Source organism: Thermobia domestica, chromosome 3 (genome assembly GCF_964235325.1).
Source record: "Thermobia domestica chromosome 3, izTheDome1.hap1.1, whole genome shotgun sequence".
NCBI lineage: Eukaryota > Metazoa > Arthropoda > Insecta > Zygentoma > Lepismatidae > Thermobia > Thermobia domestica.
In genome coordinates this window covers 159,837,555-159,853,097 of record NC_137456.1, presented here as the reverse complement: position 1 = coordinate 159,853,097, position 15,543 = coordinate 159,837,555, and the positions used below count along the sequence as shown (strand labels likewise).

Genomic DNA, 15,543 nt, shown 5'->3' with positions numbered 1-15,543 from the left:
AATGGAATCAACTTATGAATTCAAGCCCTAGGGTGTTGCTCTTAAACATAAATAAATAAGTAATAACAAAGTGATTATGAGCTTTCATTTTGACAGAGTTTAGGTAATGTTTCCGCTTTAAATACGGTCAAAAAGAACGTCTCAGAACCAGGGGTGGACTGGCTATGTAAAAAGGGCGCGGTCACATACCCTGGGAGGGCGCCGTCCATCTGAGGCTTTCGCTTGTATGGAATACCCCCTCCTAATAAAAGAAAGTGCCAGGGGGCTTCCTCCGGAAAATTAGTACACAAAAAACAACAAAAGATTAAGTAGCTATTGCAGTTCATCACGATAGAATTATACAAATTCAATATTTTCATAAACAAACAGAGACTTTGAGTACTAAATACGAGACGTGTTTTTTAAGTAAGGTCCGTTTTGTTGTAGACACTAGTAGTTTGCGCGCATACCACAACTAGCGTGTGCGTCGTATACCGGCATGCCTCGGGAACAACTGTGCTCAGTTTCAACTCCGTAGTTGACCTGTAAGGTTGTGTTCTGTGCTTTCACAATGTTTAAGACTATCAAGTCGCCCGCCGCGCGTGAGGTTCGCTCAGTGATACGGTTCTTGTCAGCAAGTAACCTGTCTGCTGCAGAAGTTCATCGACAGTTTTGCAAAGTGTACGGTGGTACTGTTATGAGTGCAAGCAAAGTGCGTAAGTGGGTACGAGAATTCAAAAATGGCCGTGACAACGTCCATGATGAGGACCGCTCCGGTCGCTCTTCTTCGATTACAGGCGATTTGGTGGCTTCAGTTGAAGCGAGGGTTCGTGAGAACAGGCGCTTCACAATAACAGGTCTCTCAAACAAATTTCCTGACGTGTCGAGATCAGTGCTTTACAAAATTGTTTCTGAACACCTAAAGTTTAGGAAACTGTGCTCCCGTTGGGTCCCAAAACTCTTAAAGAGGACAACAAAAACCAAAGATTTGAGTGTGCCATGAAGTTCTTCACTCGTTATCACGAAGAAGTTGACGGCTTCTTGAGTCAGATCGTAACTGGAGACGAATCATTGGTTTCGCATATCAAGTCCGAATCGAAGCAACAGAGCATGGCATGGAGACACACACACTCGCCTGTAAAGGTGAAGGCCAAACAGACTCTGTCCCAGCACAAAATCATGGTGTCGGTGTTTTGGGATAGGCATGGTGTTTTGTTGGTCGACTTCATGCAGCGAGGAACCACTATCAATACAGAAGCATACTGCCAAACCCTGTAAAAGCTACGCAGAGCGATTCAAAACAAACGACGCAGTATGTTGACAAAGGGCATTGTTCTTCTCCATGACAATGCAAGACCTCACACGGCAGGTCAGACCTGCGATTTGTTGGACAGTTTTGGCTGGGAAGTTTTAGACCACCCACCCTACAGTCCTGATCTTGCGCCGAGCGATTACCATATGTTCCTCTACCTCAAACAACACCTCAGTGGTAACCGTTACAATGATGACGATGTGAAAATGGCAGTGAACTCTTGGTTATCGGAGCAGGCAGCAAGTTTTTCTGAAGAGGGCATTTTGAAATTGATTGAGAGGTATGATAAATGTTTGAACAAACTTGGCAACTATGTTGAAAAATAAAGTAAAGTATGTACTTTCTGAAAATACATTTACTTTTTTTGAAATAACCTTTCGTTGTGTACTTATGTTCAAACGGCCTTACTTAAAAATAAAAAAAAAACAAACACGCCTCGTATATTAAGCCTATATAAATCTGCACACTTTAACTGAGACTACAAAAATCACACCAGTTGTTTAAATTCTTCGGCTACCTTTGTTAACAGCCTAATTATAACTGAAGATTTGAGTTAAGTTTGGGGCTTATGCTATTTTTCATACTTCTGTTCTTTTAAAGCTATGTTCATCATAACATTAACTTATTTTTCATCTGTTTTTAAAACCGTTAATAAAAAGTATACATGAAACATTTACTACAAATTAACAAAAGTAAATTTAGAATTATATACCTACCTAGCGAAAAAAGAAATTCAAAAACAAAACTGGAAAATGAAAGTAAAGTTACTGCTTTATGCTTGAAGGAGCCTTCGCATCTCCTTGCTTTTTTCACCCATTTTGTCAATAATAAGATTGTTGTCTATTTTGGTCAGAATGTCTCTTTCTGAGTTCATCAAGAACAATGATTCCAGATGTTCATCTTTAAGTCTTGAACGGAGTCTTGTTTTCATGTAACGCCACTAGCGCCTATAACGGCGGAAGTGGGAGGGAGAGACATGTAAAAATGATCCAAAATGACCGAGATTAGAGTCAAGCCAATATATTTCGAAGTCGCTGAGATCATTAGTGGTACCACCAAAGCCTAAAACAGAAAGGGCAAGGTCGTAGGCCGATTAAAGACGGGATCTGGGGGCGGAGCAGTGGGGGTGGGAGGGTTGATATATAAAAATCATCCAAAATTACCGATATTAGACTAAAATCTATAAATTTTAGGGTTCCTAAGATCATTATTAATGACATTCCCAAAGCCAAAAACAGAAAGAGCGAGGCCGCAGGCCGAGCAAATACCGGGGTCTGGGGTGGAGCCCTAGCTGGCCAAAGGCTAGCGAATTTATAAAATAATCATGTAGCTTTGTTTAAAAAATGTGTCCCGAGAGGAAACTGTGCGCCTTCCCGAGGCTAAGACGGGTCTTAACCCCTCCCGAGGAGGGCGCAAAGGCACTGATGTGAGGAGGGCGCAGCGGCCATCGGGCCGGTACTTGATTATGGCCAGTCCACCCCTGCTCAGAACGTGTTCCAGGGTATATAAAGTTGAGCGAGTTCGACGTACTTTCAAAAGTTTGCATGCTCGTATGAAAACTGTAGCCTGAATTTGTTGTTGATCATGAGATTCCATTTACTACACTAGCTGGCGGATCAGTTGGTTAATTCTTGAAGCAAGAGATTAATTATGGTAATGCATGGAAACCCGAGAGAAAGCTAACTTGATATTTCCTTTCTGAATTCTGTGAGGAAGGTTTGGAAGGTCTCTTCGAAATAGTTTTCAATCTTTTCTAAGCAGTTATACTTTAGTATTGACATTATAATCACGCATCCTTCTGTAAGAGAAATTAAAAATAAATATTATTTGTTTCATATATTTGATTAATATTTGTGTATTGTATTCTTACTTGTTATATACCATACATGACTACAAAGAAGAAGTCATAAGAGCAATGCCATCCCTCATCCCCCTAAATCGTTGTATTCAGCTTTGTGTAACCAATAAATAAATAAATAAATAAATAAATAAATAAATAAATAAATAAATAAATAAGTTTTACACTGACAGCCAATAAGCAGTTTCCTCAGCTCCTAACGCCAATAGAGTCGTAACGGGAAAACTCGGTATCTACATCGTTTTCTGTATAGATCTTCCTTAACTTTCTCGTGGACAGCCTCTATTCTTTCCCGCACACCATACTTCAGTCTCGATTTTTAATATACTGTCCCTAAAAATTTACCGCCCTGGGGCCCATTCATAAATACAGGGCTGACTACTCATATGTTAAATAAAATATCAAAATTATTGTTACGTTTTCCTAAACATCTGGAATACAATATATAACCTAGTATATATTTATTTACTTCATTATTACACTCTTATCTTAAGAAATGAAGTGAAATCTATGTTTTACGTCCCACGGTAATGCCGTAAAATGACTTTGGAAAACATACCTGCATGTATGTTCATCCATTACAGTGCCAGTGCCACATTCAATTGTAGGTGGACATTTGCAGCTGCAATCTTTTTGATCCCATATCTTCACAATGTGATTGTCACATTCTGCTTTCCTGTCCATATTCACGCAGAGACACATACAACTTTTCCTGTCATGTACCTGAAACACATTTAAAATACGTATGTACAGTTTTTGTAAGTATTACAAATTTGAAGCATTTTTGGTATATGGATTGATTCTTGCTGTGTAATAGTCATTGAGTGAGTAATCTTGACCGTCAAGCCAATGATTTTTTGTTTTAGAATGTTGGTATACTTCTAGAAGTCTACACAACTAAATTCTAAATGATAAGTGTACATTGTGATTGTTATATTTTCTTTCTTCACAACACGTTAGCAGTTAGCAAGTGTAAAATGTAGGTGTAAAATGCAGTCATAAATTACAGTACATTGAATAACAATAACTTCATAGCGTTCCTTCATATTAGTCTCTCTATTCCATAGACGAGGATGTTCGGAACTTCGGAGTGCTTGTTTTTGTTAATGTGAATCTGCCTGTTCCTGTAGCCTATGTGTAAATCACCATTCACTTGCTTTTCATCCTCTACGTGCTTGTTGCTGTAGTCGTGCTCCATGCAGTACGCATCAATGGTTGAGCATTTTAAAGTGTTTGTGCGACACTCACAATATCTTTACAGTCGTCCATGCAACAACAAAACACAAAATGCAACCCTTATACAGTAACGATCTTCGAAGTTGGTATGGGAACCAGATAACTGTTCAATATCTTTCATCTCCAATATAGTGGATTATCTTAGTGACACACCATTGCTCCATCTGATGAAACACTCAGGCTGAATGCTGACGAGCGCCTGCTGATATCGGAGGAAGTAGAACCAATTTGAATTGCGCATTTATAGGTTGCTTGGAGATTGTCTTCATATAAAGTCGGTAACATAAGTTGTTTAAGTTTCCGCTCGCTTTTAGCGGGCCATATAGTAATAGAAAGAAAACCTCACGAGAATTAGTCTCAGTTGTCCTCACCTGCTCTAGGCGTTTACCAGTAACCTGTTATTGTCTGCTACTATTCGTTACATTTGCTGTGGATGCGGAGCCTAGTTAATACTCCAATGTATAATAGCCGCAAATATGTTCATGCGCGCTAGTAGTTGTAACATTCGGTATTTATTGTATGACTGAGAATTGACATAAGTCGGGATTTACTTATTTGTTTTCTTTTCAAACAGAACCATCATAGTCTGCAAAATCTCTCTGGACATTTTATCTTTTTGATATACTATTTCATACGGTATTTATTGTATGACTAAGAATTGACATAAGTCGGGATTTACTTATTTGTTTTCTTTTCAAACAGAACCATCATAGTCTGCAAAATCTCTCTGGACATTTTATCTTTTTGATATACTATTTCATACATACGTATTACATGAAACATTTCTTTCTGCCCTTCTTAACTTGAATTTTTAATTAACTTACATGTGTATCATCTACAACTGTTGAATTTTCGTCTTTTATGTCAACAAAAACACATTCAAACTCGGCCATCAGTATCCTAAACCCTTTGTCGATTTCACGTATTTCTTTTCAGTTCTTAACAACTTGATTATACATTTGCTTATATTAGAACGAAATATTTAGTTTCTTTAACGATTTCCTGATGCTTGATATACCAGATCCTTGTATTTCTTTTATATAAAATAAGAAATTAAATTTTACCTTAGCTGGACATTTGTAGCCAATTGCCATTGTAGTTAGCTCCCGACCCAAAGGGAATTGTGAAAATCCTAAACAGTTCACAAAATTTTGATACAACTTCTACAATATTAAATCATCATGTACAAGATAATGATGTTGTAAATAATGAAATCTGAGATAAAAATTGCTTCAATTAAAATTCTATAACCCATTAATTGTTATCAGTAAATAACAATAGAATATTTGAATCATCTACTTTTGGGCAAGAAGCTTGACAATGTCATATTCAGAAAATAAATACTCTTCATTATTCGTATTCTACCAAGACGCTACCCTTTTCTCCACTATTAATGACAATTTTTGTTTTTACCATCTTCTTAGATTATTCTTTATTGTTTGCATCATTATTTGTATCAATAGAACTTTATCCTTTGATATTGAATGTAGACTAGTTTTAAATAGCATTTCTACAGAAATTGAGAGAAAATAAGTCGATCTATTAAATACAATAAAGTTGTTCTTAAAACTATCTTAATGAAAATGAGACCATGAAAGGGAGATAATGTTAGATTAGCGGGTGGAAATTGAACGAGAATTAGAATAAGATATTAATCAGAAATGTCAAAATGTTTAAACGTGGATTACTATACTATACATGTTACATGAGAAATTATAATATATCGAATGAATATGTTATTCAAATAAAACAAGGCAAACACTGAATTAGTAAAATAATACATTGTTATTAAAATAACCGTTTATCAAGGTTATAGCTACTTGATACTATACGAAGTCAGAATGTCTTGTATCGGAAGTACATTCATAGATATATGTAAGTAACTCTGTGTAATGAAGCCATTATTGTAATACGCAGCTTTTGAATATATAATATGCAGATTGGCAATTAATCCATTAAAAATTAACGATTAAATTACTTTGTTCAATTTTAATTGACTAAACTAAAAAATTAACAGATTTTTAATTAAGTAAGTTTCATGAGAAATTTTAATACATATTCGTTAAAGAATTTGTAATGATTAATCGTCATTTTTTTTTTCAAAACGTGAAATGGACATTCTATGAAGACGCATGATATTCACTAATGACTGTTACCGCATATAAAGAGTAACTTTTCATAATAATAGTTTTCCCACGTCGTTAACTATATCTACTAAATTTTACATCTTCACAACTCAAGAGAGAGATCTCATTACATAGTAGTGAAAATTGTTAATTTTAATTTTAATCAATTAATTTCGAAGTTGATTTAAATTCTAATTGTTGCTTTTTACTATCCTTAATTTAATCAATTATTTTTCAGTCTTAATTTTTAATTTTAACTCACTAAAATTTTCATTAACTGTTCGAAATGATATTTTAAATCCTAATTTTCTATCTATCCCTATATTCCACATTGCTATATTAGGGTAAATGGGCCAGAACACTCAAGTATATACACAATAAAATGACTTTCTACCGGAGTCGAAAAGCCAAATATAAAATCAATCTTGTGAGTGAAAGTTACATAATCTGAGTCAATACGAACTGTTTTCGTATAATTTTGTGTTCACAATTTATAGGATGTTTCAAAGGTAACGAACTAAATGATCGAAAATATATAAAATCGTTGTTATAGAATATAAAACAAACAGTAGATGATAATTCCTTACCTGCCACTCGTTGCAATCTACCTTCCTTTGGGCACAATCACATTTACATTTTATATGTTCCTCAACTGATACAAGTCCACATCTTCTGCCTGCCATTATCTGTAGGAAGAAGTAACATTCATGTATAGATTATAAACTTACATAATCTACTTTATGAAGTGATTATTTTTATATTGCTTTTCCTAGTGTCTTAACGCGGTCCACAGTACTACAACAATTATGAAATAAAGTAAATCTATGTATATTAGGAGACAATTGTCTGAAAACGGCTAATTCTACAATGTTATTAGCGCTCAACAGAAACAATAAAAGGAAAGTGCAAAGATGAGTCATATACCAATCGATGGAACTCACTAAGGTGAACAAAATGATTGTATGGTTATAAAAGATCATACGTAGTTTCTGAGAAAATGGAGGAAAACGAGTTTCTTAGTAAACCTAAAACTTGATGCTACGGGAGAACCGTGTATCTTACTGAGATGAAACTGATGCTAGACTGTATCTTCAGTAAACTCTTTACTATAACTTTCTTTAAGCTTTGGTGCATAATGTTGGAACGTTAAACTGAACAAAAATGTTCCTCTATTTTTAAATTAGACTTTCCCCCAAATTATTATAAACTAAATTTGATGGTAATTTTACCTTTAACTAGGAAGACAAATTTGGATATTTAAAATGCAATAATACTGCTGATGTTTCATTATATTAAAATAACCCTTACGCGTTTTAGATTAATAGTACCTAACCACTGAAAGAAAAATAGAATTCTTATAACAGTATTCCTTATTAGAATTTCAGTAGCTCATATTTATATATATTTACATCTCTTCGCATTTAATAACAATCCCACGCGCTGCTAGAAACAATAAATTTTGCACCTTTGCTTTTCTGAGGTAGATGAATGTTAAACTAAAGTCCACTATTGCATTTGTATTTAACTTTAGAGATCCTTTTATTTGTTTAATTGTCTCAGATTGATGTAGCCACATAATATTTTCTTTATATTGCACAACTTAATCCAATGCATGTTCCTGTATGAATTCAAAATATAATTTTCCTACTCTGGGATTATCCAAATTTAACATTTTAACATTTTTTCATAAATTTAACATTCTTTGGAACCATGAAATTGTCTTACACGACACTACAGTATAATAATAATAATGTCATAATGTGGATTTGCATATATATGGAGTAAACCTTTGAAAATGGCTTTAGGAAAACTCGAATTGCTGTATGAACTAGCAAGTGAGAGAAAAGCACTCAGTGATAGAATAGTCGAATGGTAAGCTGTATGGAAAATACGAAAGTGGTAAAACCCAAGGTCAGTGATTCGAATCCTCCCAATACCGTAATGTGCAAACATTTTTTTTTTTAGATAAACTAAGGAAGTGAATATTTAGGGTTGATAGTATATCAGAAAAATATTTCATATTTACATAATCTGCATCAAAAATACCTGCTTCATGCTAAAAGAATCGTCTACATGAAGAATCAACAAACTTGACTACTTTCTGGGTTTGATCGCTCTAACTTGTAACGAGCGAAGTCATAACAAGGTGCTATAGATTGAGTTGTGCTTAAGCGAACTCTCACATTGGATACCTTCTAAATAAAGAAAGAGAAACTTGGATGTTATAGAATCCATTCATTTTCTCTCTTAGGAGCGGGATTTTCGAAAATATTGACATGTTTTAACATACTTTTATATGAGTTTAGATACATAGAATTTCACATGTTCAACTTAAACAAACCCTCATATTGGATACATTCTCAATAAACAGAGGGAAATTTGGATTTTATAGAGTCGACCCCGGTTTTCTCTCTTAGGAGCGGAATTTTCGACAACACTGAAACCATATTTTCTTATCCTTATTTATGAGTTTATAAACTAAATCTCACATTCCCAATTTAAGCGAATTCCTACATTCAGCACCTTGTGAATAAATGAAGGGAAATTTCAATATTAAAGAAAAATATTCGCAATTCTCCATTTAAAAGCGAAATTTCTTAAAACGCTGAAACACGTTTTCTCTTATTCTTTCTTAAGAGTTTGTATACTGAATTTCACATCTTCGACTTAGTGAATTTTCACGTTAGGAACTTTCTGAATAAAGAATGGGAAATTTAGATATTATAGAAATGAATCAATTTGTCTCATTTAGAAGTGGAATTTTCGAAAACGCTGAAACACGTATTCCATTATTTTTATTAAAGAGTTTATATACAATATTTTACATCTCCAATTTAAGCAAATCTTCAGATTCGGCACTTTGTGAATAATTGCATAAATTGAATTTCAATATGATCGAAACTGCCCACTCTTTTCACTTAGAAGTGAAATTTTCAGAAAATCTGAAATACGTGTTTTTTGTTTTAAATTAAAATTCTATATACTGAATTTCAGATCTTCAGCTTAAGCGAATCCTCACATTCAACACTTTCTGATTAAACAAAGGGAAATTTGAGCATTTTATAAAAGTCACTCTTTCCCCGTTTGGAGCGGAATTTGTGAATGCACTGAAACACGTATCTTCTTATTTTTTAATGAGAAGTTCATAGGCCGAGTTCTATCTCTATTCTTGGGAGAAATTTTGAACTTCTCTTTATCTCTTAGGACGGATATTTCCAAAAATCCTTCCTTATGCCATACTTTCGTGACAAAGAAGTATTATCTCCAAAATTCACATTAATTAATATCTATAGTAGTATGGCTTAGGCGATCACGAGTCATCCATTTCTACTCATTTGTATAATAGTACAGATAAAAAAGACTATTGCACAGTTCTGACTACTATTAATATTTTGTGGTGGACAAACTCATGTGTGAACTTTTCTCTGGGGCTCTCTTTTCTCAAAATAGCCACTTGAACACATGCTTCGACTCTTAGTTAACAGTTTCTTTTTCGCATTTTATGGTATTTGCATGTTCTTCATACTATTCAACTGGTTCATACGAATGAAAGCAGTAAGATCGCGTATCACAGATTTGCATCCAATTTTGCCCGTATAAGCGTATGCTTAACTGTTCGTTGAAGTAAACTAAAGATACAACTACTGACAAGGGTTCATGCACATACCACTAAGGTGTTGTTGAAACGATGCATCATCAAACAAAGCGTGACGTTAGTTGTCTGTTCATCAGTTATCTGTTTATTGCCAAGTAGCTTTTGAGCAATAAATTTGTCTCGATGTCAACAGAATCATGAATTTTCGTATCGTTATATGAAGAACGTTGTTTATTTTCTAAAACAAGTCCAATAAACATGTTTTTTTTTTAATGAACACAATTTCTTTCATTACAGTATACATAGGAAATATTTATTTTCGAAACTGTGCCCCGCCTCAAGAAATTTCCGCCTGTGTGTGAAATATTATGTTGTTCCGGCTTTCGGTTTCGAAGTTATACACATTCAAAGTTCCAATTCGCTGGGTACAATAAAACGCAAATACTGTCTAAATGTCAATCAAAGATCAGTCGTGAACAGAAAATAGATATTTCACTTGTTCAGAATTACCTCTTGGAGGTCGACGACTATTTGTTCCTTGTTGTTTAAGAACTTGTTATGAAGTCCAGGACAGCATTTTTAAAAAAATGGAATATATATAACTCGACAAGTTTCAAACCAAGATGCGCAGAACGCTGCGGAGCACTTCGTATTCCGCCATCCTCCCTACTACTCTTCCATCCACTGGTCTGGCTTTGAAAGTTCCAGTGATACCAGTGGCGGCTAATGTTAGTGTTGCAGCGTTGCGCAACGACCAAAATATTTCAAGAAAAAAATATTATTAGCAATAGTAGTAAAGAACAGAAAAAATACTTTTTAATACTTCCATATATACACTTTAAATAACATATTTTTTACTTCTGTAACTGTCCATTCCGTTAATCCGTTTTAAAAAGCGAAAAATAATACGTCACAGAGTCTCTAATTTACATTGTGTTGCAGCGAGCATGCAACGACCAGATTCCTTCAGCGCGGCAATTGGAGCAAATGTTAAGTCTCATTTCCCCTATCTCAGAAGTTAAAGGGACTGGTCGTTGCAGTGCTTCTGCAACACAGCACGGTTTCCAGTGAACGAGAAAGTTTTTCACGCTAAATATGTAATGTACCATTACAGTTGAAAGTAATGGCAATTTTTTTTTTACGCACCCTGTACCTAGTAATTTTTTTTTAATTCAATTTCGGTTTAGTTACACAATTTATTTACTCTCTCTACTTCGAATTAAATATAATGAACCCAAAGGTTTCGTTAGTAACCATATTCCCACTGTATAATATATTTATTTATATTTTGATTAAGTGTAAATCCCATTTCCGGATATATAACTTGAATAGTTACAAGGTTTACCATTCTGACGTCATACCGAAACATAGTTCCGTTATTGGATATAAATTTCCTTAATTTCAGACCAATGTAGATTTTGGCCAGGTACCTAATCTTTCCCTCACCCCCTCTCACTAGTCCATAGTCGCTTTCAGATCCGGTTATATCTGGATTTGCCAAATTTCTATTTGCTTTGTAATTTCCGCGGCTAGAGTTTCGTTCTGATTGGAGGAATTCTCCTACCTCTGGCTTTTTCGGCGCAATATTATCAGAATAATAGAAGACACCTTACGAGACGCAGCTTATATTTTCGCCTACCTATCTGCGTTAAAAGGAATAGGATTTTAATAGAATTCAGGTAAAAATATGATTTAATTTCATAATTGAACACTGAAGGCTGTGTAGGCGCCCCCAAAACAGTGAAAAAAGCTACATTTTCCGTAAAGAAACAATAAGTTAGTGAAGCATCCAGTTCTGTTTTTCTAGGAAGCCATGTTTGCTGCCCAGCTATAATAGCAGAAGTGAAAGAGTGACTTTATTTTTTTTTTTGTTATTTCAAACTCAAGTAGGGATTAGGGAAATTACGACCTGTTTGGTGCATGTTGTTCGTGTATTAAGTAAATGTGACTTTTTATTATTTATTCAGTAATCGCATGTACGTAGGTTTGATGGTTGTAAAGTGAATAATCATAATGGCAGCTTAAGTTAGCTTAAAAGGGCTCCTATCCCCTTTTCCAAATTGAACCAGTTCTAGCGGGGGAATGGGTTAGTTATTGTTCGTTTTAGGGCCTTTTCCCCTTTCAGGGGAAGGGTCCCTCCATAAACCTCGTTAAGGTGCCCCCAGGGCATCAATTTTTGGTAGTCATTATGTAAACAATTGGTCAGGTCAATTAGACCTAGTGTTACTTTTCTCATTTTTGACCCCCTTTAAATTAAATAGAGCCGACTGTATATATCGACGAGGGAGTAATGTATTTTAAATTTAATGTGTTAGGTTATTTTCGTCAACATGCATGTAACTAAATGGTGCATGTTTAGTTTAGTTAGTTGTCTTTATGTATAGTACTAACAGTGGTGTATGTAGTTAGTAGTTTTGTGTGAGTGTGTGAATTTTCGATTTGGACAGTGTATAAATATGCTTTAATTTAGTACCATTTTTCTAACATAAATAAACCAGAGTAAATATTAAATTTCTGATTAATGAGTACAAGTATACATTTCAGTACACGGTAAATTATGCCTCCACTACAGCGCTATAGCGTCAGTTTTCGGTAGTCAATTGTTTGTTGACAGTACGACATCGCATGACTTAGTGATTTAGATTGTTTGATTTTGGACAGTTATTCTCAAATTACTTCCCGTGGACATGGTTTTCGGTTCAGATGAGTATACCTTCGTATAAAATAGCATGAGATCTTACTGTACTGAAAATTTCAGCTTGCTAGGTCCAGTAGTTAATGAATAATCCGCTGAAATAAAGAACACCTATTTTCTTAATAGAAGTAAAGTCCATATGCTGTTACTGTTTGTTTGAAAATGTAGTATTAAATTCTCTTTTCCCGTAGCTGTAGAAAATTCCATTGTTGCTTCAGTTTTATCAACAAATCAGAAATAGATTAATCGTTGACAATTTAACTTTCCGTAAATCCATGTATGATTTTTTTTTTTAAACCTGCAAGGTAAATACAATTTGGGTGCTTCGAAATAAAGAGTACGTGGTTCGATGAATGTGATCGTGTGGTGGTTTGAGCGTGATAGATTGTGATAGTTATATATATATATTTATTACTGCGTAATGTAAATATGTGTATGGCCTGCGTGTAAAATGTACGAAATAGGGTGTTTATAAAATATTACTTCGTGCGAAAATTAGTAGATAATGAATGAATGTAATGATATGTTAATAATATGATATATAATATGAATGAAATGATGACCCCTATATTTAAATGGATAGGCCTAGTGAATTTTATATAGTGAAAATATGAATATGTTTACGAAGAAAGAAAGAGAGAAAAAAAAAATCTCTCGCGTTTTGACTTCCACACCAGTGCATTCATCCAACCGAGTTTGCTACTTGGATAGTAAATTATAGTTGGGAATTGTGTGTTACTTTGCATTTATGTACCTCCTAACAACAGCCCCAGATCTTAAGCCTTTCAATAGATAGAGTAGCATCATGTGGGAATTACTTCTAAAGGTTGACAGAAATGATAATTAAGAAAACCAACTGCTATATCCTGTGATCATCGAAAAGTACAGGTTTCGGTCATTTGTACCTTTAGCATTCATTGCCTCTCCGAGATTTTTTTTTTTTGTTGCTTACCTTATTTATTTATTGTGCAGTGTTCATATAACTCAGTTCGGACTATCCGATTAAATTAACTGCTACTAAATTAATATTCATGGATAGCGTACCCGGATGTCGACCCCTAGTCCCTTTAAGTATTTTCATTTCTTTTCTTAGTTTAATTAGATGAGGGAAATTAACGACGTCCCAGACGGTGGCATGTCTGCGCTGGGTAGCCATCGGTGATGTTTCGGTAATTGAAATCACCGATCCAAAATTCAGTTTATTTATTTAATTTTTTTTTATTTTTGGCGAATTACTAATTAGGGATACCTTAGCTATTACTCTAATTTCATCCCTATTCTGGAATCTTCTAGTTTCCAAGAGGTCGGATGATTTTTTTTTCTTTTCTTGAAATTCTAAATTAGCGCCTTCTCTAACCTTCCGGACGATTTCCGGGAACCTGCTGGTTTGGGCCGGATACGGGGATCGGATTTCAATCTTACAACCAAATTCTTGTGGGATTGGGATCTGATGGACACAGAACTTGCATCCTTGGCAGCAGGGCGTTCCTTGAGTCTACGTATTTGAGTAGACCACCCTTTTGGCATGTTAAGAATATTTTGGCTATGGATTTTGTTGAGAGCGAAATTCGACTTCTAACTTTGTAGCGTTAGTTATTTCCCACTTAATTCTTTGGCGCCCCTATTCTTCGTCTTCCTTCTTCTCTATCTCTCTCTCTGTCTTCATTACTTCGAGATTTTTTTCCAAATTTTTTAACCTCCCCCCCCCCCGGTTTCTGAAACTCATGAAAACGTACAATATTCATATAACTTATTTCGATCGTATGTACTAACTGAGACATCGAGGGATGCAATTCGTGGAGGTATTGCAGCACATCTCGGGACCATTTTCGCGATATTCAATCCACCACAGGAGAAATTGACGGGAAGGTACACTATGCCTTCGGATTCCTAGAAACATTTGTTATTCATGGATCATACAAATTATATCCATTGACAACTGATTTCTGGTTTTTATTTCTATTGATTGGTCATATAGTGTGTATGTATTAGTAGTCTGGGCCCACTAGTTTCCAATAACATTGATTTTTTTTTTATACATCTATATATGTGCTTACATAGTTTTAAAAGTTACGTGCCTGCTCTATTTGTTGCATTTTCCACCTCTTATGTCAACTCATTAAATAACACCAGCTATTTTGTTTTTTGTATATATACGCGGATCTTTAGTAAATTGAAAATGATTATTGATTATCGGGTTTATACATATAAATTACAATGTTGCAACCTTATGAGGGAAAAAAGGTGAATTTTTGATAGTCAGGGTTTTTGTTTTGTCTTTGAGCCAATAAAATATAAATATTTATAAAATATGAATATTTGTCGAATATGAACGGTTATGTAGAATTTAAACGTCGACGAAATACTACGATGGATATTAAAGTGAAATTTATTGTATTGAATAATATGAATATATATATATATGAGTATGCATGTAATGGGCTCGGTATTTACCCTGGTTTTGTTTAGGTTGCCATAGGTTTTTGACACCCGACCTTTACCAACTATTTGTGACATATAGTGTTACCGCGTATATTGTAATAAATTACATTTTGTTGAGTGATTACTGATGTCTGTAACTATTAAAGTTGAATATAATGTTAAATACCGCATGTAAGTAAAACGAGTAGCAGGTCGTAAGATAAGTAAAATAACCCTAATCCTCATCCAAATTTATTCGCAAGATCAAAGTGAAATTAATAACCTACGAAACAGTGTGCCCCACCAACGAATCTTCTATCA

General features: G+C 34.6%; 1 protein-coding gene across 1 annotated transcript in view; it reads right to left on the bottom strand.

Annotated features, from left to right (window-relative positions):
• The window catches only part of LOC145681542 (vascular endothelial growth factor A-A-like), a 70,148-nt gene that overhangs the window by 4,166 nt on the left and 50,439 nt on the right, over positions 1 to 15,543 (bottom strand). Inside the window, exons 5-6 of the mRNA XM_081753185.1 lie at positions 7,099 to 7,197; positions 3,709 to 3,872 (exon numbers count right to left, since the gene is read on the bottom strand). Coding sequence (XP_081609311.1) covers positions 3,709 to 3,872; positions 7,099 to 7,197 — 263 coding nt within the window. The remainder of the gene's footprint in view (positions 1 to 3,708; positions 3,873 to 7,098; positions 7,198 to 15,543) is intronic.